This window comes from Dipodomys spectabilis, unplaced genomic scaffold (genome assembly GCF_019054845.1).
Source record: "Dipodomys spectabilis isolate Male_0828 unplaced genomic scaffold, ASM1905484v1 ptg000669l, whole genome shotgun sequence".
In the NCBI taxonomy this organism is placed as follows: domain Eukaryota; kingdom Metazoa; phylum Chordata; class Mammalia; order Rodentia; family Heteromyidae; genus Dipodomys; species Dipodomys spectabilis.
Window position 1 is genome coordinate 6886919 of NW_024871346.1, and position 25524 is coordinate 6912442.

General features: G+C 52.8%; 3 protein-coding genes across 5 annotated transcripts; 1 reads left to right on the top strand and 2 right to left on the bottom strand.

Moving 5' to 3' along the window:
• Window positions 1-5498: 5498 nt before the first annotated feature.
• On the bottom strand, window positions 5499-6601 carry Tomm6 (translocase of outer mitochondrial membrane 6). 2 transcript variants are annotated; one of them, XM_042671846.1, is made up of 3 exons: window positions 6465-6601; window positions 5949-6048; window positions 5499-5750 (listed from the first exon to the last, which is right to left on the bottom strand). In XM_042671846.1, the coding sequence occupies exons 1-2, from the start codon at window positions 6590-6592 to the stop codon at window positions 5952-5954; spliced, it is 225 nt and encodes a 74-aa protein (XP_042527780.1). In that variant the 5' UTR covers window positions 6593-6601; the 3' UTR covers window positions 5499-5750; window positions 5949-5951. The 2 variants fall into 2 exon arrangements, with proteins under 2 accessions (XP_042527780.1, XP_042527779.1); XM_042671845.1 differs by having other exon boundaries at window positions 5945-6048.
• Window positions 6602-6750: 149 nt separating this feature from the next.
• Window positions 6751-13589, bottom strand: Prickle4 (prickle planar cell polarity protein 4). 2 transcript variants are annotated; one of them, XM_042671835.1, is made up of 8 exons: window positions 13330-13589; window positions 13050-13234; window positions 11406-11555; window positions 10118-10225; window positions 8794-8931; window positions 8302-8505; window positions 7631-7835; window positions 6751-7154 (listed from the first exon to the last, which is right to left on the bottom strand). In XM_042671835.1, the coding sequence occupies exons 2-8, from the start codon at window positions 13137-13139 to the stop codon at window positions 6883-6885; spliced, it is 1167 nt and encodes a 388-aa protein (XP_042527769.1). In that variant the 5' UTR covers window positions 13140-13234; window positions 13330-13589; the 3' UTR covers window positions 6751-6882. The 2 variants fall into 2 exon arrangements, with proteins under 2 accessions (XP_042527769.1, XP_042527768.1); XM_042671834.1 differs by having other exon boundaries at window positions 7616-7835.
• On the top strand, window positions 7359-24290 carry Frs3 (fibroblast growth factor receptor substrate 3). Its single transcript, XM_042671826.1, has 7 exons — window positions 7359-7444; window positions 16022-16165; window positions 17489-17577; window positions 19244-19430; window positions 22108-22269; window positions 22777-22910; window positions 23089-24290. The coding sequence occupies exons 3-7, from the start codon at window positions 17512-17514 to the stop codon at window positions 23986-23988; spliced, it is 1449 nt and encodes a 482-aa protein (XP_042527760.1). The 5' UTR covers window positions 7359-7444; window positions 16022-16165; window positions 17489-17511; the 3' UTR covers window positions 23989-24290.
• Window positions 24291-25524: the final 1234 nt, after the last annotated feature.

The window sequence follows — 25524 nt, forward strand, 5'->3', positions numbered from 1 at the left end:
CTCCAATAAAAACCACCAGAAAACCAGAAGTGGCACTGTGGCTCAAGTTTTAGAGTGCTTGCCTTGAGCTGAAGAGCACAGGGACAGTGCCCAAGCCCAGAGTTCAAGCCCCACGACAGACAAAAAAAAAAAAAAAAAAGATAGAGAATTCTTCTTTGCTGTCCACAGGGAAATACTTAAACCACAAAAATGGAAGCCGGGCGCTGGTGGCTCACGCCTGTAAATCCTAGCTACTCAGGAGGCTGAGATCTGAGGATCGCGGTTCAAAGCCAGCCCGGGCAGGAGAGATCGTGAGACTCCTATCTCCAATAAACCACCAGAAAACCGGAAGTGACCCTGTAGCTCAAGTGGTAGAGCGCTCACCTTGAGCTGAAAGAGCTGAGGGACAGCACCCAGGCCCAGAGTTCAAGCCCCACAACCGACAAAAAAAAAAAAATAATATATATATATATATATAAAAAGCTTCAATTTTGGTCTTCAAAAGTAGTTTCATGTCAAATTCTATAATTACTCAGTAGATTAAGGATTTTGTAAAATTAAAAGGAATGCTAATTTAGCTGAGCCATGTTATCAAATTAATAGTTACTTAAAATTAGTTGGAATAGAAATAAGCATCAGTATGTCCACTGTCGTGAAGGTACCCTCTGCAGTCAGGAAGCCCTCAGGTACCAGAGGCAGCAGCACTGCACATGTAGGAAGGTGCTATTTGGGGAGATTTTTATGACAAGAGTTCTCTACTGTATATGTCAAGGTTGTAAGGAAAGAATGTTCCTCTTCCTTTCATTATTTATACATTCTCGCTTATTGAAATGTTCTACAGAGCAGAGAATAAAGACAGGTGGAAGTTGAGCCACTGCTGCCTGGTCACGCCCATGGTCTCCTGCCCTTCTTTCTGGAGCTGCTTCTCTCCCAGGCAAGTAGTTGAGACTTTTAAAGAACCCTTTGTAGTTGGCTGGCCTGTTTACTTGCTTCTGTAGCCAGCCAAAATGAATGCACTCTGGCCCTCAAAGATTTCTTACCTCAGTCTAGCCTGCCCCTCAAACCTGTTTGCCTCTAAGACTATCATCCATACTAGTGCAGAAATGCTTAGGAAGGCCCTCAGTGGCCAGGAATGGAAGGTCTTATGAAATGGTAGGCCCACCTCTTGCCAACTATTGGGAGGGGGAGGCAAGTGCCACACTGGAATGAATTTCCAAATGTCTCTTAAAATGTCATGAACAAAATTGAAAGCTGTAGAAGTGTAAATGTGTCCTATGGACTCAATAGCAGAGTTTTATTTTTGTTTCTAATGGCAAGGCTTCTAGAGTCAATGATTGTATGAGCTCCCTACTCTGGCTGTGCATATAGCTCCATCCAAGTTGCAAGAAGAACTGCTGGTGCGGGCTGACCAGCAGAGGGCGTGCCCCAGCAAACAGCCAGGAGAGGGCCACAGAGGTGCAGTGAAAACTTGGTTGGAGAATGGGGGGATGGGGGGATGGGACAAGGGTGGTGGAGGGAGAGGGAGTTTGTATTACTTACTGATAAAGCTTTGTGAACTAATTTTATACAATTCATAAAATTTGGTGCCTTGTACTCAATTATGGTTTGCATGAGAAAGATTAAGGGAAAGGATTCCTTGTTATTTAAAATGGCAAATGGATCTCTGTAGTGTTTAAAGGACATTTCTTAAAAGCATTTCATATGGTATGTATGAATGCATATTACTCTTACCAGCAAGTTCTAAGTCTTCTTGTAGTGTCTGAACTGCTTGTGTCTGTGATGTTTCATCAAGTGAATGACTAGATTTGCCATTTTATTTGCTACTTCTTGTATGTCACTAATGTTCACTCTGGCCTTGTTGGGCAGGAAAAGTCCGAATGGCTCTTCCTAAATGTGTACTGAATCCGTCTGGTTATAGCGTATGAGTGGAAGGGTTGCTAAGTTGGTTGGGAGAGCACAATGATCAGAAAAGGCTTTTTTAAGTCTTTATCAAAACTGATGCTGGGCAAACTGGTGGAGGCACAACAAAAATGGTTCCTCTCAAAATGGTATGTATGCTCGTCAATGCTGAAGTTCTTTTTTTTTTTTTTTTTGGGTCCGGTTGTGGGCCTGAACTCTGGGCCTGGGCGCTGTCCCTCAGCTCTTCAGCTTAAGGCTAGCACTCTACCACTTGAGCCACAGCGCCACTTCTGGCTTTTTTCCTTTTTGCTTATGTGGTGCTGGGGAATCGAACCCAGGGCCTCATGCATGCAAGGCAAGCGTTCTACCACTGAGCCACCTTCCCAGCCCCAATGCTGAAGTTCTTTTGCACCAAGTATCAGGAAGCAGTATAGAAAACAATCCCTTGCATGTGAACCTGTAGATAACCTGCAAAGGGAATGGTGCCAGAGGCCCCGTCCCAGTGCCATCCTGTTTTCTGCGGGTGATGACTTTCAATAGGACTGAGTACTTGGGGCTCTTCCCAGCCTGTTACTCCAACCTAAGGTTTCTGCTGAGCTCATGAGATTTCACTAAGGACGTTTAAAGGCTCTCCATTAAAGCACACTCCATAACTGGGTTTCTCAGCCTAGTTAATTAGACTAAATAGGTGAAGAGTTCAGTCTCTAGAGGTAAAACTTCGATGGCCACTTAGCTTTTTGTGTTTGTTTGGTTTTTTGCCAGTCCTGGGGCTTGAACTCAGGGCCTGGGCACTCTCTCTGAGCCCTGAGAGCTTCTTTTGCTCAAGGATAGCACTCTATTGCTAAGCCACATTCTCAGCCCAGTCCACTTAGTTTTTTACCAGTTAAGTATTCCTCTTTCTAGTGGTTCACTCTTCCAGCCCCCCTTTTCCCCCACCCCCACCCCATGCCAATACTGGGGCTTGAACTCCTGTTCTCACTCAGGTTTTTTTTTTTGGTCCAGTCGTGGGGCCTGAACTCTGGGCCTGGGCGCTGTCCCTCAGCTCTTCAGCTCAAGGCTAGCGCTCTACCACTTGAGCCACAGCGTCACTTCAGCTTTTTTCTTTTTTCTTACATGGTGCTGAGGAATCGAACCCAGGGCCTCATGCATGCAAGGCAAGCGCCTACCACTGAGCCACCTTCCCAGCCCCATCACTCAGGTTTTGCATTAGCACTCTACCACTTGAGCCACACCACCTCTAGCAGTGTAACTAAGAGTCTCAGATTTGTCTACCCAGGCTGGCTCTGAACCTCAGCCCTCAGATCTCAGCCTAAAGCCTAAACACACCTTTGGAAATAGGACTGCATTTATATCTTACATTTAGGATGTTCTCTTAGCTAGGATTAGACTTAATCACTGTGTACTTGTTCAACCTACACATGTTCTAAAGATACCAGAGCAGCTGTAGCAATGATACAAGCAGTCATTTTTTCAGATATATTTTCTATGCTTAGGCCATCTACCTGCTAGGAATGTGGCTCAGTGGCAGTGCTCATCTAACATGCTTGAGGCCATAGTTTCCATACTAGCACTGTAAAGAATAAGATCCAATTAAAAGATTTTGGGAGCACTATATATTAATTAGTGCTGAAAAATGACAAGATCTAAAGTTCACTTCCCTTGGGGAATATGCTGTTGGCAGTGACACAAGCCAGCCCTGTCATTCTAATGACTGTCCCTCAGACTTCTGGGAATTATAGAGTTGGTAGCTTTGTTTACTAAATTCTTTTTTTTGGGGGGGTCCGGTTGTGGGGCCTGAACTCTGGGCCTGGGCGCTGTCCCTCAGCTCTTCAGCTCAAGGCTAGCATTCTACCACTTGAGCCACAGCGCAACTTCCGGCTTTTTTCTATTTGTTTACGTGGTGCTGAGGAATCAAACCCAGGGCCTCAGGCATGCAAGGCAAGCGCTCTACCACTGAACCACCTTCCCAGCCCCTTTACTAAATTCTTATTTGAATCGTGAACACCACTGCAACCAATCAACTAAAAGCTAATCACCGAAAAAAGCCGAGCGCTGGTGGCTCATGCCTATAATCCTAGCTACTCAGGAGGCTGAGATCTGAGGATCGTGGTTTCAAAGCCAGCCCGGGCAGGAAACTCCATGATACTCATCTCCAATAGACCACCAGAAAACCAGAAGTGACGCTGTCAAGTGGTAGAGCGCTGGCCTCGAGCTGAAGAGCTGAGGGACAGCACCCAGGCCCACAGTTCAAGTCCTACAACCAACCCCACCACCACCACCACACACCCACACTCCCCGTCCCCCATCTCCCCACAAGCCAATCAACTGTAAACACAATTACTTGATGCTAAACATTAAATTCTGAATTGTGCTTTTGGAAGCTGCAAAAATTTTGCTGGTTTCTCAAATAGGAGCACAGCAGGTAATAAACTTTAAGGATCTAAGACTGTATTCTTATAAAGAACAGAAAGAAGGTGCTGGTAATTTTTTTTATCTTAGCAGGTCTTGATCTAGGTCTGATGGGGTTTTGCATCTATGCTATGGCTTAAATTTTTCCTCCTAGTCACCCCTGTGAGGGATGAGGTTTCAAACCTAAAGCTTTGCTTGCACATTCATGACTCTCCCTCACCTTAATAATCAGTAATACATATACTTCTCAGAGCATCTTGTTTTCATATCAAACCTGCCCCCAGGTCTCAATTTACACATGCTTACAATGTGTTCCTACCAGATAGGATATATCTGATGAATGTTCACAAGAGGCTAGGAACTCTTTGTTTGTTTCAATGTAGAAAAAAAAGTCCTCAAACAGCTTTTTCTTTTTGGTGCTGGGGATCAAACCCAGGTCCTCATGCATGCAAAGCACATGTTCTACCACTGAACTATACCTCCAGCCCTCAAACAGCTTTAGTAAAGATTATGCCAGAAAGATCATGGTAGGCATCTCTAACTCTAGTAGTGACACCCTTCTCCCGTTTCCCTTAATTTTATGCCAGGCCCACAGGAGACTTGACATATATTTCTAAAAATGTCCAGGAGAGTAAACCCACTAGGAAAAACTTTCCATTAAGGACCTGTCTCCAGCTCCACCTCTCTATGGCTACGTAGTCTTTCCCTGCCAATTCTGTACATTTTCCATTTCCAAAGAACCCCTGACAGTGACACTAGCATGAATTTTAGGATGGATGCCCATCAAGTTCTCTGTGAAGGAAGCAAGCAGCTGCTCAGCAGTGTCATTGTGCCCACTGCCAAGGCTTGCTACCTCTTGCCTCCACCTAATGTATCTGCCCTTGTTCTACCACCAAACCTCATTCTGTTCCAACAATGCCTCCCAGGTGCCTGGAAAACCCACCTGGTGCACTAAAATGCTATGCAACACCAAATGGCTCAACAATGGAAATTCCTAAGAATAAGCTTCATGTAATGTGAGCGTCAATATGTAGTGGGTGGTTGCAGTTTCTATTTCTTTTACAATGAGGCAAACCACCCCTTACATTCCATGTCTGGGGCTTGTTCCTGTCAAGTGTGAAATATAAATCATGTTTTTATGATTTTTGTAAATCTTGACTTTTTACACCTTGTTTTTGTAAGCAGAAGTTTCTTATTAAAAGAATAAAAGAGCTGTCTCTGTGTACAGTCTTTATTTCAAATACTTGTTATAACGCCAATCTTAATCCTTTAGGACATGAACAAAGATCACCTCCCTGCAGAAACATCACAACTATGTACAGAACTTTTACAGAACCAAGGCAACACTTCAGTGTTAGAAAAGGAAGGAGAAACTTCAGCTGCCATCAAGCATTATCTTGTGGTGGTCATAAACTATACTCTTGTTTTGGAAAGTTTGGGTAGAGCACAGGAATTCCGATTGTCTGCAATCAAATAACAGGTGCCATTAGAAAGGGAAAATAACATTAGGAAAAAATAGACATGGAAACACATTTAAATCCTTGCACATCTAGAATAGCACATTGTCTCTTGCATTTTGTGAATCGTTGATACAAATCACTTGCTGCTTCTCTCAGTCTCTAGAACTCCCAACGTAGAGAGGTGGTTAAATGCTTACCTACTTGTTATACTCCTGGCTGAGGTGCCATTAGATCAATGTCACTCAAATTCCTGGCCAGCCAAACTCCCGCAGCAAATAGTCCCAAATTGAGGATCAAGTTCCTGGATAGAGAACGAACGTATTTCGTTAAACCTGCGCTCACGTGTATCCCCACCTCTAGACACCGAGATAAATGGCTACGTGGACCGCTGTTCAACACCCACGGGGGAATGTGGAGTTGGCTTCTGGGTCTAAGGAGAGCAGGACCAAAGGCAAAGGCCAGTTATGCACTCGCCTGGGGCCGGGAGGCCTGTTTGTATGTTCGTGCCTCCTCTTCCCGGTCCCCAGGTGAAAGCGACATTCTACAACGATGGCCACGTGACAGGTCCCAGTCAAGGGCCTCGGCCAAGAACACAGAGCCACGAAGGGGGCCGCGGCGTTGGCAAGGTCCAAATCCCCGCGGACGCGGGCCGCCCTCCGGGCCGGGCAAACGCCAGCGGTGCTCCCGGGCCGCAGGGCCCGACCCGGGCTCGGTTACCTCCGAAAGTCATTCCTATCGGTGGCAAAGCGGTAGACGCCCCGGAGCCAGTCTCCCACGTTGTCTGGAATCTCGGGGGCTTCATTTGCCGGGCCGGCCGCGCTCACCGCCACCCCGCTGGAAGCCATAACCGGACTCGCAGCCTTCGCACAAGCCCGGGCCGTCTAGCGCCGGCGATCGCGCAACTTCCGGTCCGGCACTTCCGGCGTCCGGCTAGGGGGCGGGGAGGGAGGGTGCTGCGTGGCTCGGTTCCGCCGCATGCCACCGTTACCGGTGCTGAGTACTTGGTTCGGTCGTTCCGGAGCCACGTGCTGGGGGTGTGGCCGCCCCAGTCGGTGGGGTAGGGGTTCGCTGTGCTGGGAAGCTCAGCTTTGGGAAGCCTCGCTCTCCGGCGCGCGCTCCCGCCCCGGCGCCGCCGCTAGCACACGGTGCAGCGCTTCCGGAAGGGGTCGCCGTCCTCCGCCCGCAGGCGGCCCGGGGCCGGCCCCGGTCCGGGCAGGCGCTGGCCCAAGAAAAAGCCTTCGGGTTCCGAGTCGGAGGAGGAGGAGCAGGTGGGGCAGGGGGCGTCCTCCGCGGGGCCTTGCTCCCGCACACCCCGCGTGTCCCGGCGGCGGCTGGCGGGAAGAGCCGCTCGGGAGACCGTGGCGTCCTCCGACGAGGCTCGGCCGTGTGTTCCAGTTCCATCGGGTCCTGGCCGGGTCAGAGACGCTCACCTCAGCGCCCCGGGCCCGCGCCCCGCGCCCCGCGCCAGCCTGGCCGCGCGAGCGGCTGACGGCAGCCAGGGCTGGGCACAGCCTCCCGCGCCGCCCCGCACGCGCCGTCGCGCGCGTCCACCCCGGGCCCCCGCCTCGCCCCGCCTTCGTCCGCCAGTGGCAGCCGCGTCGTCCGCCCAGGAACAACTCCGGCGCCGCAGCTCCGACCGATCACCGCGCGGGGTGGGTGCGGGAGCCCTTCGGAGCGCTTCCGGCCAGGGACGCGCGGTGAGAGCCGCGGGCCTTCATGCTCGCTTTGGGGGTGTGGGGGGTGCGGTGGGAGGACGGGGCGCTGCCGCAGGGATGAGACAGTATGGGATTGGGGCGGAGGGCCCTGCCCGGGAGAAGCCCCACCTTGGCCCAGCCTAAGGCATCTTCAGCTCCCGCTTTGATCAGTACCTTCTCCTCTCTTACCGAGGGACACTCGCCCTTCCAGGGCCCCGGCCGGGCTAGTGTCTGCGTCCGAGTAGCGACTCTCGAAGCAGCTAGGACAGCAGGGGCTGCCCCCCGGTAGGGCATAACTGCCCCCACCCAGGGGCCCAGCGCAGCCCTGGCAGCAGAAGTGGTTCTCATGCCAGCGCTGTCCCTCTGCCTCGGTGCAGTGCTGGGAGAAGATGAGCTGGGAGAGGGAGAGGGGAAAGGCGCCTTCATTTATTCATTCACTCATTCATTCATCCAATAACCATGCCTTATACCCAGTTAACCGAAGCATGCCCACACATTCCCATTTGATCTCCGTCGCTCTAAGACATAGTGAGGGCTGATTGGCTTAGCTAGGAACCCCCAGCTAGCCGGTGTCACAGCCTCCTGGACTTCCCACCCAGAGTTAATGTTGTTGATATTAAGGGTCTTTCTAGCATGATCACACACAGCATTGACAACTTGCATATTGACATGAATATTTGTCCAAGAGAAATTCTGAGTTCAAAAAAACGTGAGGGGAGAGGCTGGGAAACTGGACCCTAGTTCTCCCCGTCTGTAACACTTAGAGTGGTTGAATCTCAGGAGGGAGGGGGGCCCCCCTTACATCTTGCCAGGATAGGACCATGCACAGAAACACCCTCCCCATCCCCTTTAGTGTTTACCTGGTCACAAGCTGGGCAGCGTGGCCGCAGCAACTCAGCATGGTGACGGCCACAGTAGAGATGCCCATCGTGGTAGAAGTAGATGAGGTTTATCAAGGCCTGACCACAGGTCTGGCAGGCAAAGCAAGGCGGATGCCAACAGCGCTGCCTGCCTGCCCGGTCTGCAAACACTCCATACTCTCCTGGCTTCAGCTGCTCCCTGCACTGGCAGGCAGAAACACTGGTCTGGTTAGAGTCCCAACCATCCTCCTAGGTTTCCCGCAGGTGCTCCCATAGCAACCCCAACCTAACTGGTATCTCACGCTCTGGCTGGCACACTCCTACTGCACCCTCCGCCAAGAACTCAAGACTGAATTTTCCTTTGTTCCTAACAATTGCCAAATCACCAATCCCTGAAGCCTGTTTCTTCATCAGAGTTCCAGGAATCAGAAGTAAGATGGTCAAGGGGTGGAAAAAAAGGAAGAATTAGGGATGGGAGGTGGTTCAACATACCTTCTCACAGGTATGCCCTTCAAGCATAGGAGGTAGCAGGCGGGCCACCCCCTGTCCCAAGGCCTTCTGCTTCCGCTGGGCACAGAAAAACCGCAGCTCAGCCCGCTCCTCTTCCCCAAGAGCCAGGCAGTAACGCTCCTGCAGACACAGACCTTCTATATTACTGGAGCAGTGCCAACAGGTAGATCCCACATACTAGCACGCAAAGTTAGACTAGATCTGTAAGATTCTAGAAGGCTTACCTACTGGGAGAGGTTGTACAACCTCAAGAGCTAACAGCATATATGCACTAAGAGTAGAGGGAGAAAAAAAAAAAAGACAAGCACCTCAGTTTTCCTTAGCTGCCCTTAGAAGTTGTCATCCTCAGCTGCCTGCTGGTAGCTCACACCTATAATCCTAGCTACTCAGGAGGCTGAGATCTGAGGATCATGGTTCAAAGACAACCTGGGCAGGAATGTCTGTGAGACTCTTATCTGTAATAAACTACTCAGAAAAAGCCCAACGTGGCACTGTGGCTTAAATGGTAAAGCACTAACCTTGAGCAAAAGAAGCACAGGGACAACACCCAGGCCCTGAGCTCAAGTTCCAGGACCAGCACACATACAAAAAGAAATTGTTGCCAGGCAACAAGGTGGTTCATGCATATAATCCTAGCTACTCAGGAGACTGAGATTTGAGGATCCTGGTTTGAAGCCAGCCCAGGCTTCAAAAAAGTCCCTATGAGACTCTTATCTCCATTTAACCACTCAAAACCCAAAAGTGATAGAGAGGTAGCCTTGAGCAAAAGCGTTCAGGGCCAGCACCCAGGCCCTGAGTTCAAGCTCCATAGCCAACAACAACAACAAAAAAGTTGTCATCATGCAGGATTTGACAGTACTAAACCTCACTAAGCATTATCACATACACCTAATGAACTAGAGCCAGCATCATTTCCTATCCTTGCATTTTCTCTTCTTACCTCCTATAATCTTTTCTTGCCTCCCCAATTGAATTGTAAGCCTTTAGGCTGGGCACATACAGGGCTCCAATAAATACTGAAGGACCATGTGTTCTCCATTTGTACATTCCATTACTGGTTTCAACAGTTGTTCATGTCCATTTTCTCATTTGCTCTTGAACTAAGCATTGTAGTAAGCAGAGATTTATATAGATGTGAAAACTCAAGCTGAAAGGAAGGACTTCTCCCAAGTAGTGGGCAGGGCTGGACCTTAGCCATGTCCCTTGACATTTGGACCAAGGGCTTTTCTACAGTAAATCGTGAAGCAAGGATGAGGCGGGAAGTTAAAAGAACAAGGGAGAGGGAAGATGGGGAGGGGAGACTCACATCACTGTCCTGCGGAGGGAGCTGCTGTAGGAGGGTCTGAAGTCCAGGCCAATTGGAGGCTTGGTTGATGTCCAAGTGGGGTGGACTCAAGCTCAGGACTGCAGGAGCCTGAGGAGAGACAAATGAGGAAGAGTGGAGCTAGGTATTTCCTTTCCTTCCTCCTCATTACCACTTCTCCAATCTAGAGCAACTTCTGAAACCACCCTGCTCTTGGAGGATATTCCTTGCAGACCTTCACTAAGCATGAGGACAGCAGATCCCCTGCTGCATCTGTGGGTTACCTTGAGGGAACCCCAAATGGTTTTCCTTATACTCGGAGCTGCCTCCCTTTACACCTTTTGGTTTGTTCTGACAACAAAGATCTCTTAGGAGTGTATTGTATATTTATGTCAAGGAGTTGAAAGTCAAATCCTCTGTCATAAGGAAGGTGTAGAAGCAGGAATTCTGAAGAGGGACAAGGGCCCCAAGAAGTTACACATAGACAGAAATGGTATCATATGCCTATACTCTTCAGGAGGGCTGAGGGAGAAAGATGGAAAGTTCAAAGCCACTCTGAGCTATATAGCAAAACTCTTGATCAACAAAATCTAGCTGGCCACTGGTGGTTCACACCTGTCATCCTAGCTACTCAGGAGGTTGAGATCTAGCTGGCCCCTGGTAGCTCACGCCTGGGTAATTCTAGGTACTCAAGAGGCTGAGATCTGAGCATCACGGTTCAGAGCCAGCCCAGGCAAGGAAAATCCATGAGACTCTCATCTCCTACTAACTGCCAGAAAACTGGAAGTGGCATTGTGGCTCAAGTGATAGAGCACTCACCTTGAGCTGAAGAGCTCAGGGACAGCACCCAGGACCAGAGTTCAAGCTCCACAACCAACAAAAGAAAAAAAGAAATCCAAACCAAAAAATAGGGCTAAGTCAGGCGCCAGTAGCTCTCACTTGTAATCTTAGTTACTTAGGAAGCTGAGATCTGAGGATCACAGTTCAAAGCCAGCCTGGGCAGAAAAGTCCATGAGATTCTGAACTCCAATAAACAACTAGAAAATTGGAAGTGGCGCTGTGGCTCAAGAGGTAGAGCGCTCGCCTTAAGCTGGAAGAGCGCAGGGACAGTGCCCAGGCCCAGAGTTCAAGCCCACAACCAACAACAACAAAAAAAAATAATATAGAGCTAGGGCACTTGTCCAGCACATTTATGGTTCAATCTCTAGTACTGGGAACAAAGCAAACGACTTCCTAGTTGGTAGAAAGGGAAAGAGGGCTGGTGGTTCTCAGGAAGACAGAGGGGTCATACCTGAGCAAAGTTATCCTCGGGGTCTTCCTCTAGCTGGTGGCTTGAGTCAGCCTCTGAGTTGGCAGGTAAACCTTGCTCCCTGGTGATGGGACTATCCTCTTGATGGGGCATTGAGAGTTCCGAGTTCAGCACTAACAGTGGTGACAAAGTCTGCCCCAAAACAATAAGGAGGCCTCAACCAGTGGGCTCTCATAATGAGCTAGGCAATGCTAAGTGCCTTACAGACATGGCTGCGCTCGATGCGGTACCTGTGGCTGAACCACAGATGAGTGAGCACAGAGGAGTGAGATCCGCCAAAGATCATACAGCAAGTGAGTGGCAGAGCCAGATCCTAAAACCAGGCCTCTCAGCTTCTGCGTTTCTGAAGTTGAAATGCTGGGACTCTCGTAGACCAGGATGGAGTGAGAAGGCCCACAGTGGAAGGAGGTGACGTTTTCTTTCTGGGAGCCCTTGGAAGGCTCACCTTGCTAGCTTGAACTCCCATTGTGCCCATCGCCCAGGAGCCTGCCTGCTCACCATTCCCTCTCTCAGCCCTATTTTTCTAGCTATGGATGTTTGGACCTGGTTAATGGGCCACCTTACCAGGATTCTAGCCCATTCTGGCTTTCCATTCTGAGCTCTAGAAGGATTATTGTGAGGACAGACCATATTTGGGGAAATTCTAGAATAGCCTCTGCTACAGAGTAAACAGCACTCCGAGGGTTCTCTTTGTCCCGAGTCTCGCTCAATTCCTCCTGTAGTCTATGAGCTTCTCAATGGTTGGAAAATTTTGGGCTATCTACATGAACAATTTCTTTCTTTTCATCTCTTCTTTCTCTCCTTTCCCTTTTTTCTCCTTGGTTGAACACAAGGCCTGAGCAATGCAAGTTAGGCAAGCACTCTACTACTGAGTCTCATCCTCAGCCACCTTTTCTTTGGGGGGGTGGGGGGTAGGAGGTTTTGTGCTAGTACCAGAGCTTGAACTTAGGGCCTCCTGGTTTTGCTTACTTTTTTTGCTCAAGGCCGACCCGCTATCACTTGAGACCCACCTTCACTTTTGATGTTTCTCAGCAGTTTCACTGGATAAGCTCAGGCTCTTTAGCCTTCCTCTCCACCAGTCCTGATGCAACCCAAGATATCTTGGAGGTGGGGAGTAACTGCTGAAGTAGAGAGGGAATGGGCCCTACCCTCAAGCTCACAGGCTAGTTAGTGGGTAAGACAGAAATCAAGCCAGGCAGAACTTCCCCTTTATACTCTGGTTAGATACATACACCCCACGGTGGTTTGTATGTGGGGGGAATAGCCAGTGTAAACTTTTACATTTACTCTGTGCCAGGGATTGCTCTAGAATTGTACATAATGAAGCTCATCCTCACAATAATCCTTTCTCCGTTTTACAGGTCAAAAAAATGTTTGCTTAATTAGCATGCTCAAGATCACACCAGAAAGCCAAAGAAATTTAAGGAGAAAGTAGGCTGGGCCGGACACTGGCTAGCACATAGGGAGGGGGCTTCATCCACCCCTGGCCCCAGTAATATACAGCTTTAGGGTTGGGCCCACGTTTGGACCATTACATACTTTCCAGTCCTGAACTCTACTCAGCAGCACACCCCACCTTTCACATGTCCGGTGCCACCCTTCCTTCCTTCCTGGCCCCGCACGCACCTGTTTCCTTCCTGTTCTGTCTCTCAGGTCAGATTTCCTGTGGAAGGTGGCCAGGATGGGCTGTTCACACTCAGGGCCTGGGGTCGCCATTTCTCCTAGCTCCAGGCCACAAGGAAGAGGGGAGCATCGGAGACCTTATAGAGGGGTTCGTACCCTCCTTTACGTTAGGTCTAGCTTGCATGGAACTGTTGGACACAGAAACAATTAAAAATCCATTCTTCAAATATGACCAAATGAAAAAAAAAATCCATTCTCTGCCCATTCCCCTTCCTTCCCTTACCCCATACGGGCCGGCCTTCTTCACCTCTACCCTCCTCACACGATCCTCCTTCCAACCCTCGCGCAGGTGCTCACCAGCTGGAGGGCGCAACTCCCCAAGCCCACACCCCCTCCCAGGAAATACCGAGGGAGAAAGGGGGCGTGTCCGACTCCTCCAAGCGCCTTCGACAGATTCCCCCCAAGTTTCCCAGGGACTTTGCGGGGCACCCCGCGAGGCTGGGGTGCGGTGTCGTCCTGGAGTCCGCTCGTTGGGGCAGGATCGGGGACGTGGCAGCCCGGGACCCCCCGGCCGAGCCCCGCCCCGACGGCGCGCCCTCCCTCCCCACGCCCCCAGCCCGGCCAGCACCACCGAGGCAGCCTGAAGAATGGACCTGGGCGGGAAGGATGCTGAGCCCCGCTCTTTCTCTCCGAGGGTCCCCAGAATCCCTCAGACCCTACCTCGGGCCCCAGCCCCTCGTCTGCTCCCGCCTTCTGATTCCCAATGATCCCCCGACCTCCTTCCCTCTCCTTGCCCTCCCCCGGCACCCCCGGTCCAGCCCTTCACCCAGTCTCCAGGGAGCGCCTCAGCCCCGGTCCCTAAACTCCGCTCCGCTCCGCCCCGCCCTCCGAAGACCACGCCCACCTCAGGTCCCGCCCACACCACGCCCCACTCCCGTCAAGATTCCTAGTGTCTGGCGCGGAGCGCCCTCTGGCGACTGCGCATGCTCGCCGCTCACGCCTGCAAAGTCCTCCAAAGGGACTTTCTAGGCTGCTCGCCGGTCGCCCCCGCTCGGGTCCGCCCGCCCGCCCGCAGCGTCTCGTTGGTGCTGCCGGTGACCTCCGACCCCACGGTTGCAGGGCGGGACGGGGAGGCCTTGGCTCCGGGCGGGCGGCGGCGGTGGCGGCGGTGGCTGCTGCTGCAGCGGGACCCGGGAGCGGGGGGCCCGGCGCCGCCCGGGCCGCGGGGCGATGTGAGTCTGGGCGCAGCGGGGCGGGGACAAGGCGGCTCCCCCAGGCCGCGCCGCCGTCTCTGCTCTTCCCTGGAAGCCCAGGGCGGGCAGGCGGGGGAGGGGGGGCGCGCAGCCCCTGGCGGGGAGCGGGGTTCCGGGCACGACGAGCGGCCCGGACCTCCCGGTGCCTTTCCCGTGTCTAGAAATCCCCTGACCGCCCTGCAAACAGATCGGCTGTCACTGCCCAAAGCCCACCTCTCCCCGTCCCCGGACGCACCTCAGAACCCCCCACCCACGGGTCCCACAGACCCACCACCCACTCCTGGATGCGCCCAGATCTTCCACCGTCCACAAAGTCCCCGGGCCCTTCAAGTTCTCTTTGCAACCTAGGTAGATCCAGATTGTTCCCCACGTCCCAAGGCTTCCATACATTTTCAACCCCATCCAACTCCTGTCCTGCCCTCCCCGTCCATGTCCGGCCCAGTGTAATACCCTCCCTCTGGGTTATCTGGTGACAGATCCAATATCTTAAAGAAAAAGGGATGCAGACAGGGAAAGTACAGCCCCTCTCCACCCTGGGCTAGTCTGCGCTCGACCACTGCAGCCTGTGCCCTCCTTCCAAATAATGAGCCCCCCAGACCCAGAGGCTGGGGGTGCAAGGGGCCTTGTCTTTCTAAAGCATGAAGATGGGATTTCAAGGGTTTCCAGGATTCTGGTTGCTTGGCTTGTGTAGTTGGGGCTCAGCTGCCTTCATATTTTAGTTTATTAACATTTATGTTTAAAATGGGACGGTTTGAGCTTGGGGAACAGAAATCTGTCCCATCTTCCAAATGTGAGACTGAGGACCTATCCTGGAAGAGAAACTGTCTGAATGGTGTTGTTTTTACATACTTACCTTTAGAAGCTATTTGAGCTAAGCTAAAGCTCAGTGGTTTACACGTGTTTCCCTTGAAAATTGAGGAATTGGAAGGTGGGTGTGAGGCGTTGACTTTGATGGAGTCTCTTAGATTCTAGTAACAACAAAACAGACTAGAATGTTTGTTTCCTGAACCTCATGCCCATACTCTTTGCAATGCACCATAGTGTTCTTTCTTCTGTTTGTTTGCTTGTTTGAACTCAAAGCTTATTTACTTGCTCTTGGTTGTCACCGGGCCTACCATCTGAGCTATGCCTCCAGCTCTGGCATTTCTTTATTTATGCTGGTGCTAGGACTTGAATTCACAGCCCTGAACTTTTACTTAACTTCTTTGCTCAAGGCTAGTGCTTTACCATTTGAGTTACACCTTTACATCTGGCTTTTTTGATGGTTAATTGGAGATTAGCTTAGTCTGCCCTGGCTGGCTTTGAACAGAGACACTCAGATCTCAACCTCCTGAGTAACTAGGATTAGAGGTATGAGCCACCAGCTATTTTATTGTAGTGTTCTTCTGTGAAAGCTCTGTGTAGAGGTGAAGTTCTCTGCAAATGTAAGGGAGTGATTGGGTGTTTCTTTTAACAGGATTCTGAGGGAGACTAAAAGTTGACTTGGGAAATCATAGACTCAGCCACGAAACTCATTGATGTTAGTGGAGTTTCCCCTCTCAGGGCCTCTGGTGCTTGGGATCGTGGTCCCTTTGTCCATCTTGCTTTTTTTTCACTGGTGTTTCAGACTCTTTAGGACCTGGACAGAGATCCAGGTGGGATGGACTGGCCAAAGGTCAGTCTCATGAACAGGATGAGGATAGAAAGTCTCATGAATCGGTGATCTCTCATCTCCTATGCTAGGTGAGCCCCAGGTGCCACCCCGAGGGATCCAGGTGACATCTCTGCAGACGGTTGGCCATGACACCCCAGCAAGGGCAGAGGGACTGAAGTGGGAACCCTTTCCCATGTCCCTCCTATGGGCAGCTCCCCGATGGCCTGGGTGAGGTAAGAACGGTGGAGTCAGGAGGGGCGGAGGGTCCAAGTTCAGGACCTGACACAAGCAGCAGAAATCTGGAAGGAGAATGAATCTCACCTCATTTCTCAAGTGCCTTGTAACCAACCCTTTAACATTCTGCTTGAAAGTTGGAGATTTAGTTCAGTAATGGAATGCTTGTCTGGCAAGTATGAGGCCCTGAACCAGATTCTCAGTGCCCAAAGTGACAGAACCTGCTGATTGGGCCATGGATTTCTTGTTCCCTTAGGCCACAGGCCTAACTATTGTCGCATAGAATACAATTTCAAGTACCCTGGAAGGAAAAGCCAAGTCATTTTCGGGTCTCATTTTGGCCAATGTGGAACAAACAAAACCCAAGATGTCTTTGTTTTGCAGTACTGGGAATCAATCCCCTATCCTTACGGATATCACTGAATTACATCCCCAGCCTTTTTTTAAATGAAGAAATATCCAATCAAGATCATATTGTTTTGAATTTTAAAACATGTCTATGATCATGATAGAAAAATTCATCCAAAGAGAACATGAAAAAGAGAAATTTTGTGCAGTGTGCTGATGGTTCACACCTGTAGTCCTAGCTACTCAGGAGGCTGAGATCTGAGGATCGTGGTTCAAAGTTAGCCCAGACAGGAATATCTGTGAGACATTTTTTTTTCCAGTCCTGGGGCTTGAACTCAGGGCCTGGACACTGTCCCTGAGCTTCTTCAAAGCTAGCACTGTACCATCTGAGCCACAGTGCCATTTCTGGCTTTTTCTGTTTATGTAGTGCTGAGGAATCAAACCCAGGGCTTCATGCCTGGAGCACAAAGAGGCTCAGGGACAGGGCCTAGGCCCTGAGTTTAAGCCCAGGACCAGCATAAAAAAAAAAAAAAAGAAAGGAAGGAAAGAAAGAAAGAAAAGGAAAGGAAAAAGTATGGACCAGAGTATCTGAGATAACCCAGACAGTTCCGAGTGAATCTGAAGGAGGGTCTTCGGGCTGCAGTGTGCCTGACTCCTGAGACAGTCACTGCTCGGGCCTTATGTCCATGCTTTTCCTCCAGCTCTGTCTTCTTCCTTGCTTTTCCATGGGTCAAACCCTGAGTGCTTCTCAATGTCCAGAGGGCATGTGACCCCCTTGAAGCTCTCTCTCTAGAGTGTCACACTCTAACTTGATGTTTTTTCCCAGTGTGTCTGGGCCTAGATGGAGGGAGGATTCCTGATGGTGTGTTGTAGAATCTCTTGTACAGAGTAGGCGCTCACTGTGCAATGGTCTGCCCAGAGCAGGGTCTTCTGAACTCCAGCTGGTGACCTGCTTGTCTTCTGTTCCTCCCCAGGGCCGCCTGGCTGCTCTGACGCCATGGGGAGCTGCTGTAGCTGCCTGAATAGAGACGGCCTCTCAGACAACCATCCCACCAAGTTCAAGGTACCCAGACCCTCGTCCTCCCTTAAGTTCCTCTTCGGCTCAGGCACTGAACAGTCAGGCTGCCTCAGCCCCTGTGGGAAGAGAAATCCTGCCCAGGCAGTGGGCTGGGCTCCCTGTGTGCGTAGCCTCTAAGGGGCCAGGGGAGAAAGGCTTAGGCCACTGTTGTATCTGTCTCTATCTGTCCATCTGTCTGTCAGTTCAATGATCAATTGATTGGTACTGGGCTTGAACTCAGGGCCTGGATGCCATCCCTTAGCCTCTTCACTCTAGGATGGTACTCTATTGCTTGGGCCATAGCTTTATTTCTGCCTTTTTGCTGGTTAATTGGAGATAAGAGTCTCCTGGACTTTCCTGCCTGGGCTGCCTGCCTTTGAACTCTATCCTCAGATCTCCTGAGTAAGGATTACAGGTGTGAGCCACGAGGATCCAGTGTTTCTTTTTGTTTTGATACAATCAAGAATAGTGAAATGAGTTCAAGCCCCACAACTGACAAAACAATAAATTTAAAAAATATATATATATACATATATATATATATACACATACATAAACACTACAATACCATAGCAGGAGTGTTCAGTCCTGAAAGTATATATTTATAACTTCATACACCTTTTTTGGGGGTTGGTCTTGGGGCCTGGGAGCTGTCCTTGAACTTTTCAGCTCAAAGCTAGTGCTCTGCCACTTTGAGCCACAGCTCCACTTCCAGTTTTCTGGTTGGTAATTGGAGATAAGAGTCTCATGGACTTTCCTGCCTGGGCTGGCTTTGAATTGCGATCCTCAGATCTCAGTCTCCTGAGTAGCTATGATTACAGGTATGAGCCACCAGCACCTGGCATATACACCTTTGTTTTGGAGATAACAAAACAAGTCTATATTTATGAATTAATATAATAAAGTGTTTTTTTCTTGTGCCAGTACTGGGGGCTTAAACTCAGGAGTAGCTTTTTTTGCTCACTGCCATTAAACTGCGCCTCTATTTCTGGCTTCTTGATGGTTAACTGGAGATAGAGTCTCAAAGATTTGTCTGCCCAGACTTACTCCAAACTGATTCTCAGATTTCAGCCATCTGAGTAGCTAGAAATATGAGCATGAGCCACTGGTGCCCAACGTAAGAGTATTTTAAACGGTGCTTGGCACATGGCAAGCACTTTATGAAGTGTCCCTGCAGCCTTGAAGTCCTGGCCAGGCCCCAGGGGCCTGTGCGCTCCCTGAACACCTCTGTACCTGTAGGGGGTGTCTTATCTTGGCAATGGGGCATATGGAGTTCCTCCCTCCTTCCAGCAGAGGGAGCCCACAGCAAGGCCTTAAGGTTAGAGAGAGAATGGCAGTGTGTTTTTGTTCAGCCTTGGGCCTGACTTTCTTAGGAGCTTCAGAATTTGAATTTACAGTTGAATCCCTTCCTCATTGACATCTGACCCTTAACTGTTAAGCCATGAGCCCTGCAAGGTCACTGGACCACCTGCCCTAGGAGGTCAACTGAGGCCCGTAAGGGAGGGATTTGCCTAGAGGACTGCCATGGTCCATGGTACTGCTTTGTGGGACCCCCTTGATCATGGTGTTCTGTAGCGCATGTGCATGGGATGAGCCCCTCAGCCTCCCTGCTAACCCTGAGGGGGCTGCCTCCCACTTGCAGTCTCCCTGACCCTCTGCTGCCCCCCTCCAGGTGACGAATGTGGATGATGAGGGCATGGAGCTGGGCTCAGGCGTGATGGAGCTGACACAGAGCGAGCTGGTGTTGCACCTGCTTCAGCGGGATGACATCCACTGGCCCTACCTCTGCCTGAGGCGCTATGGCTACGACTCCAACCTCTTCTCCTTTGAGAGTGGCCGCCGCTGTCAGACGGGCCAAGGTGAGGACCGGCCTGCCCTGCCAAGGTGGGGGCTGTGTGCCCGGCCATCTCTGGGCTGGAAGGTACAGCCCAGGGGGTCTGGAGAGCTTGTTGGGAAATTGTGAGAATGAGCTTTAACATCAAATCTGGCCCTCACACTTAGCAGACATTACCCAGAGAGGGAACGGGCCCTGGGCAAGGGCCCAAAGCATGGTATTACAAAACTGTATGGTCAGCTGGGCACTGGTGGCCTATGCCTGTAATCCCAGCTACTCAGGAGGCTGAGATCTGAGGATCATGGTTCAAAGCCAGCCCAGGCAGGAAAGTCCATGAGACTCTCGTCTCCACAGAACCACCTGAAAACCAGAAGTGGCACTGTGGCTCAAGTGGTAGAGCGCTTACCTTGAGCTGAAGAGCTCAGGGACAGCGCCCAGGCCCGGAGTTCAAGACCCATACTGACAAAAACCAAAACCAAATTGTATGGTCTGCAAGCCCAGGGAGGATAATTGAGCCAATACTGGGACTTGAACACAATCTTGTGTTCTTGCTTAGCTTTTTTCACTGAAGGTTGGGGCTCTGCCACTTAAGCCAGACCTATACTTCCAGGGTTTTTTTTTATTTTGTTTTGTTTGGTTTTTTTTTTGCTGGTTAATTGAAAATAAGATTTGGCTACGGAGCTGGCTTCGAACCATGATCCTCAGATCTCAACCTCTTAAGTAGCTATAATTAGAGGCATAAGCACATGGCTCCAGTGCTCTTTCTTAAGCGATTGTTGCTCCAGCCTGGGTCCCTTTGTGGGGACATTTGTTGTTTAGCCTGTGGGAAAGAGGCAATGCAGGCCAGAGTGTGCCTGGCAGAAAGAAATGACTCTTCCCTCTGTTGTTACAGCTTCAGGGACCCACTTGCCCCCAGTAGGAACAAAGCTTTCTTCCCCGAGCCTCCAGGTCTTATTCTCTGACCCCTGTGCATAATGGAGGAAAGGTCCCGTAGGAGGATCTGGCTTGGGAATGAAAATTGGGGAGCCAGGACGCTTGATCTCCATTACCTGGGGGCAGCAGAGTGGCTGTACCCCGAGGTCAGAGGCTGGGAGGTGGTTTCCTGAGTCCCAGCACTGCATGGTATGCCTGACTATTAGGATCCAGACAAAGCGGCGCAGAAGGGTGCTGCTTGGTCGGGACTGCAGAGGGCACTCCACATCTGAGGCAGTAGCACAGCCAGGCATCTCCCAGGGTGTTTTTCCCTCCACCACCTGGGCCCTGGAGCTCAGCAGAGGCCCACAGTGCTGAGTGAGCAGACGGCGGGAGGAAGACGGCTCTTCCTGAACTCTAGACCCTACTAATCTTTTTCCTAACTCTTGACATATCTTGCCTGAACAGGCCCCTTACTTCCCTTCTCTTCCCAGCTCTCTCCTGTAAGCCGCCACTGGCCTGCAGTGTGCCCTATTAATTGTAATCTAATAATATAATGTAGTCATAGGTTGCTATGGGCCTAGCCGTATTTATCTGCACTGTAGATATATGCACACAAACCTTCTAGGAGCTTCCCCAAGCCCTGGGTCCCACTGCTGCAGACTCCTGGCCACCCCAGTCCCCAGCATCTTTGTGCTCAGCCCAAGTCCTGCAATTCCTAGGACACTGAGTTGTGGCCCTGGGCTTGGAACCTCTGTGAGGCCAGCTGTGCCCACGAGCCCCATGACTGCTTTGCCACATCCACCTTTAGCTCTGCCTGCATGGCGATCACGCTGTGGGAAGCGCGTGACCCGCCCGAGGCCGGGCACTGGGCTGAAGGAGCCATGGGCAGGACAAACCCACCCACCCTGGGTTGCTGCTGAGCAGAGAGCCCTGAGTTCAGGGCTCGGCCTGACTTGACTTTGTTTCCTGGGGGAGCAGAGGGTAGTAGGAAGAGGATGATGGGGCTTTTTTTTTTTTTTGTCGGTCATGGGGCTTGAACTCTGGGCCTGGGCGCTGTCCCTGAGCTTTTCAGCCCAAGTGGGCGCTCTACTATTTGAGCCACAGCGCTATTTCTGGTTTTCTGGTGGTTAATTGGAGATGAGAGCCTCACAGACTTTCCTGCCTGGGCTGGCATTGAACCATGATCTTCAGATTTCAGCCTCCTGAGTAGCTAGGATTACAGGTGTGAGCCACTGGCTCCCGGCTGGAGGTATCTAATTTGATGAGAGAGTTTTTCCTCCACTCACCACTAAACTCATGTGCTTAGGGAGATGGCAGCTTCTCGGAGGAGTGGGGCTGCACTACAGGTCTTGAGATGATGGGAGTGTGGCATGGCTGGGAGCAGGAGGCCCTGGGCCGGGTCCCTGGACTCTGGGCTACAGGAATGTATGGGCAAGAATGCCCAGGATAGGCCAGGTGCTGGTGGCTCACGCCTGTAATCCTAGCTACTCAGGAGGGTAAGATGTGAGGATCATGGTTCAAAGCCAGCCAGAGCAGGAAAATCCATGAGGCTTTTATCTCCAATAAGCCACTCAGAAAACTGGAAGTCACATTATGGCTCAAGTGGTAGAACACTAGCCTTGAGCTGAAGAGCTGAGTGCCCAGGTCCAGAGTTCAAGCCCCACAACCGACAAAAACAGACAAACAAACACAAAACCAAGGATGCCCAGAATGCAGAGCAGCGCCCCTGTCCTCTGCAGCCTGGCGCTGAGGCCCTCCCTGCAGCTCCTCTGTGTGCCTTCCTCCAGGGATCTTCGCGTTCAAGTGCTCCCGGGCGGAGGAGATCTTCAACCTGCTGCAGGACCTGATGCAGAGCAACAGCATCAACGTGATGGAGGAGCCTGTCATCATCACGCGCAACAGCCACCCGGCGGGCTTTGACTTCCCGCGCACCCCCCAGCAGCCCACTGGTGAGGAGACCCCCGCCCTGTGTCCCCCTCGGTCTGGGTTCAGGAACCAGGCTGGCCGGTGGAGGCTGGCAGGCGGAGGCCAGCCTTCGGGACAGGTGCTAACTTGGAGAGCAGCGGGTGGAGGAGCCCGGGGCCAGGCCATCAGCGGAGCCCGAGGCCTAGAGTGGACGAATGGTTGGGAGCAGACAGGAAGACGGTGGGTTTCCATGGCGCTCTCTGCCTCTCCTGGCTGCTGGTGCCAGCATCTCGGCAGGGGTGCCATGCCTTCTGCAGGGGTCCCCAGCTTTCTGCCTCGTTCATTCATTCACTGAGACCAAACCCTGCTGGTTGGCCGGGGACGGGCAGAAGGAAGAAAACGTGGTCGTGTAAGTTCGGGGAGCTCACTGGTGCAGCCGGGCTGGGGTCGGGGTGCGCGGGGCGCCTGCCTGGGGCGCGCAGGTAAGGCCGTGATGGAGGACGTGAGCGGCGGACGAGGGCTCCTCACGGCCCGTCTTCCCCCGCGCCCAGCTCTAGGCTACTCGGTCTCCAGCTTCTCCAATGGCTTCCCGGGCTGCGCCGGCGACGGCCCGCGGTTCGCGGCCGCCCGCCACCCCTCGCTGGGGGAAGAGTCCACACACGCCCTCATCGGCCCCGACGAGCAGGTGAGCGCGGCCGCGGCCCCGGGTCCCCCTGTGCCCCTGGGCCCAGCCCCCCCCCCCCGCCCTCTGCCCCCCCCCCTCTGCCCCCCTCACCCGCTGCCCCCCTCACCCGCTGCCCCCCCCCCCGCCCTCTGCCCCCCCCCCTCTGCCCCCCTCACCCGCTGCCCCCCCCCCCCCGCAGTCCCACACGTACGTGAACACGCCGGCCGGGGAGGAGGCTGCCGCGCGCCGCAGCCGCTGCCTGCAGCCCCTGCCCGAGGCCCGCGCGCCCTGCCTCCCGCAGCCCCCCGGCCCCGCCCCGCGGGACGCCCGCGTCTTCCTGCAGCCGGGCCGGGTGAAGTTCGTGCTGGGCCCCAGCCTGGCCGGGCAGCCGGCGAAGTGCCAGGGCCTGTGCCCGGGCCCGCAGGACCCGGCCCACCCCCACCACAACAACAACGACGAGGGCGCGGCCGAGTGCCCGGCGCGGCCGCCCTGCGCCTACGAGAACGTGGGCGGCGCGGGCGTGGGCGCGGGCGCGGGCGCGGCGCCGCGGCGCGGGCCCGGCGCGGGCCTGGCGGGCCTGGCCGGCCTGGCGCCCCGCCGCCCGCTGCACTACGAGAACCTGCCGCCGCTGCCGCCGCTGTGGGAGGGCCCGGCCCGGCCCGACGACGCGGACTCCCGGGACGGCCTCACGCCCTCCTCCAACGGCTGCCCCGACGGCGAGGGCGGCGACGAGGACCAGACGCCCCTGCAGAAGCCCAGCAGCTCGCGGGCCGCCCGCAGCCTGGGCTTCCCCGCGCCGCGGGCCCGCCGCCGCGGCTCCCCCAGCGTCTTCAACTTCGACTTCCGACGGCCGGGCCCCGAGCCCCCGCGGCAGCTCAACTACATCCAGGTGGAGCTCAAGGGCTGGGGCGAGGAGCGCCCGGCCACCCCCGGGGCCCCGGCCCCCGCGCCCGCCCCGCACCCGGCCCGCAGCTCCGACTCCTACGCCGTGATCGACCTCAAGAAGACCGTGGCCATGTCCAACCTGCAGCGGGCGCTGCCCCGCGACGACGGCACGGCCCGCAAGACCCGCCACAACAGCACCGACCTGCCTCTGTGAGCCGCCCCGGCCTCCGCGCCGGCCTCCCCGCGCCGGCCTCCCGGGCTGCACCGCGGCCTCCCCCCAGCCCCCCAACCCCCGCCCGGAGGCCGCACCAGATGCTTCCCTATGCTGCTGGAATCCCCAAAGATGTCGGCCACCCAGTGCCCGGCCCCGGGCTGGGCGAGGAGGGGCCGGGGAGCCCCCCCCAGGAAACTGTGAAGGCCTCGGGGTGCAGTGCGCACCCTTCCCCGACGCCCCTCTGTCTTGTCTGTTGGCTGTCCGTGTGTTTTTGTTTTGTTGAGGGTTGGGTTGTTGTTGTTGTTTTTGGTTGGAATTTTGAAACATTTTGTACCTGTTGATTTTATTTATCAGTTTATTTTTCTATTTATTGTTTTAAATGTAATTTAACATATTTATTATTAATATACTTATTTTTAAATTCTGGCGCAGCGTGTGTTACCTTCTTGTGGGTCTCAGGAGGGCAGGAATAAACCGAATAGAGGTAGGCACTGCATTTTGGGAAGCCAGTGGTTTTGTGTGTGTGTGTGTGTGTGCGTGCTCACATGCATCGGTCCTTAGGCTTGAACTCAGGACCTGGGCACTATCCCTGAGCTTTTTTGCTTAAGGCTAGCGCTTCACCACTTGAGCCACAGCTCTACCTCTGGTTTTTTGGTGGTTCATTGGAGATAAGAATCTCAGTATTTTCCTGCCCTGGCTGGCTTCCTGTGATCCTCAGATCTCAGCCTCCTCCATAGTTAGGATTATAGGCCTGAACCACGGGTGCCTGGCAGTTGTGGCTTTTGTCACAGATCTGTGATCATTTCTTTATCAGCTCTGAGCACTTGTGGCGCAGAACTTAAGAATTCTCAGGGATGAGCTGGGAAGGTGGCTCAGTGGTAGAGCGCTTGCCTTGCATGCCTGAGGCCCTGGGTTCGATTCCTCAGCACCACATTAGCAAAAAGAAAAAAGCCGGAAGTGGCGCTGTGGCTCAAGTGGTAGAGCGCTAGCCTTGAGCTGAGGAGCTGAGGGACAGCGCCCAGGCCCAGAGTTCAGGCCCCATGACCGGACCCAAAAAAAAAGAATTCTCAAGGATGGATGCTGAAAGTCAAATGACAAGGCCAAGGAGATAGCTCAAGTGGTAGCGTGCCAGCCTAGCAAGCCTGAGTTTACAATCCCGGTACTGAAGAAAAAAGGGGAAAAGGAGGAGAGGAGAGAGAAAGGGAGAGGAGAAGGAATTGACTGGATGGCTGGAGTCCTGGAGACAAGACTGTGAGGTTGGCATGGACCCGGGGACGTGGGGAGCGTTCCCCTCTCTGGAACCCTTTGGGGCAGGCCCTGGGGGCATTGCTCTGTTTGAATACCTTGGCCCAAAGGGGGACAGTGAGTTCTCAGCTGCTTCAGCAGGGCAGAGTCCAGGCCAGAAGCTTTAAGCCAGACACTACTGAAAGACCAAAGTAGCAGAAGGGAACAATGTAATGTGTAACCAGGCTCTGCCTCCTCACCCCTCACACGGGGTCTTCCTCACATCCGCCCTGACCGCCGCAGTGTCTGTCT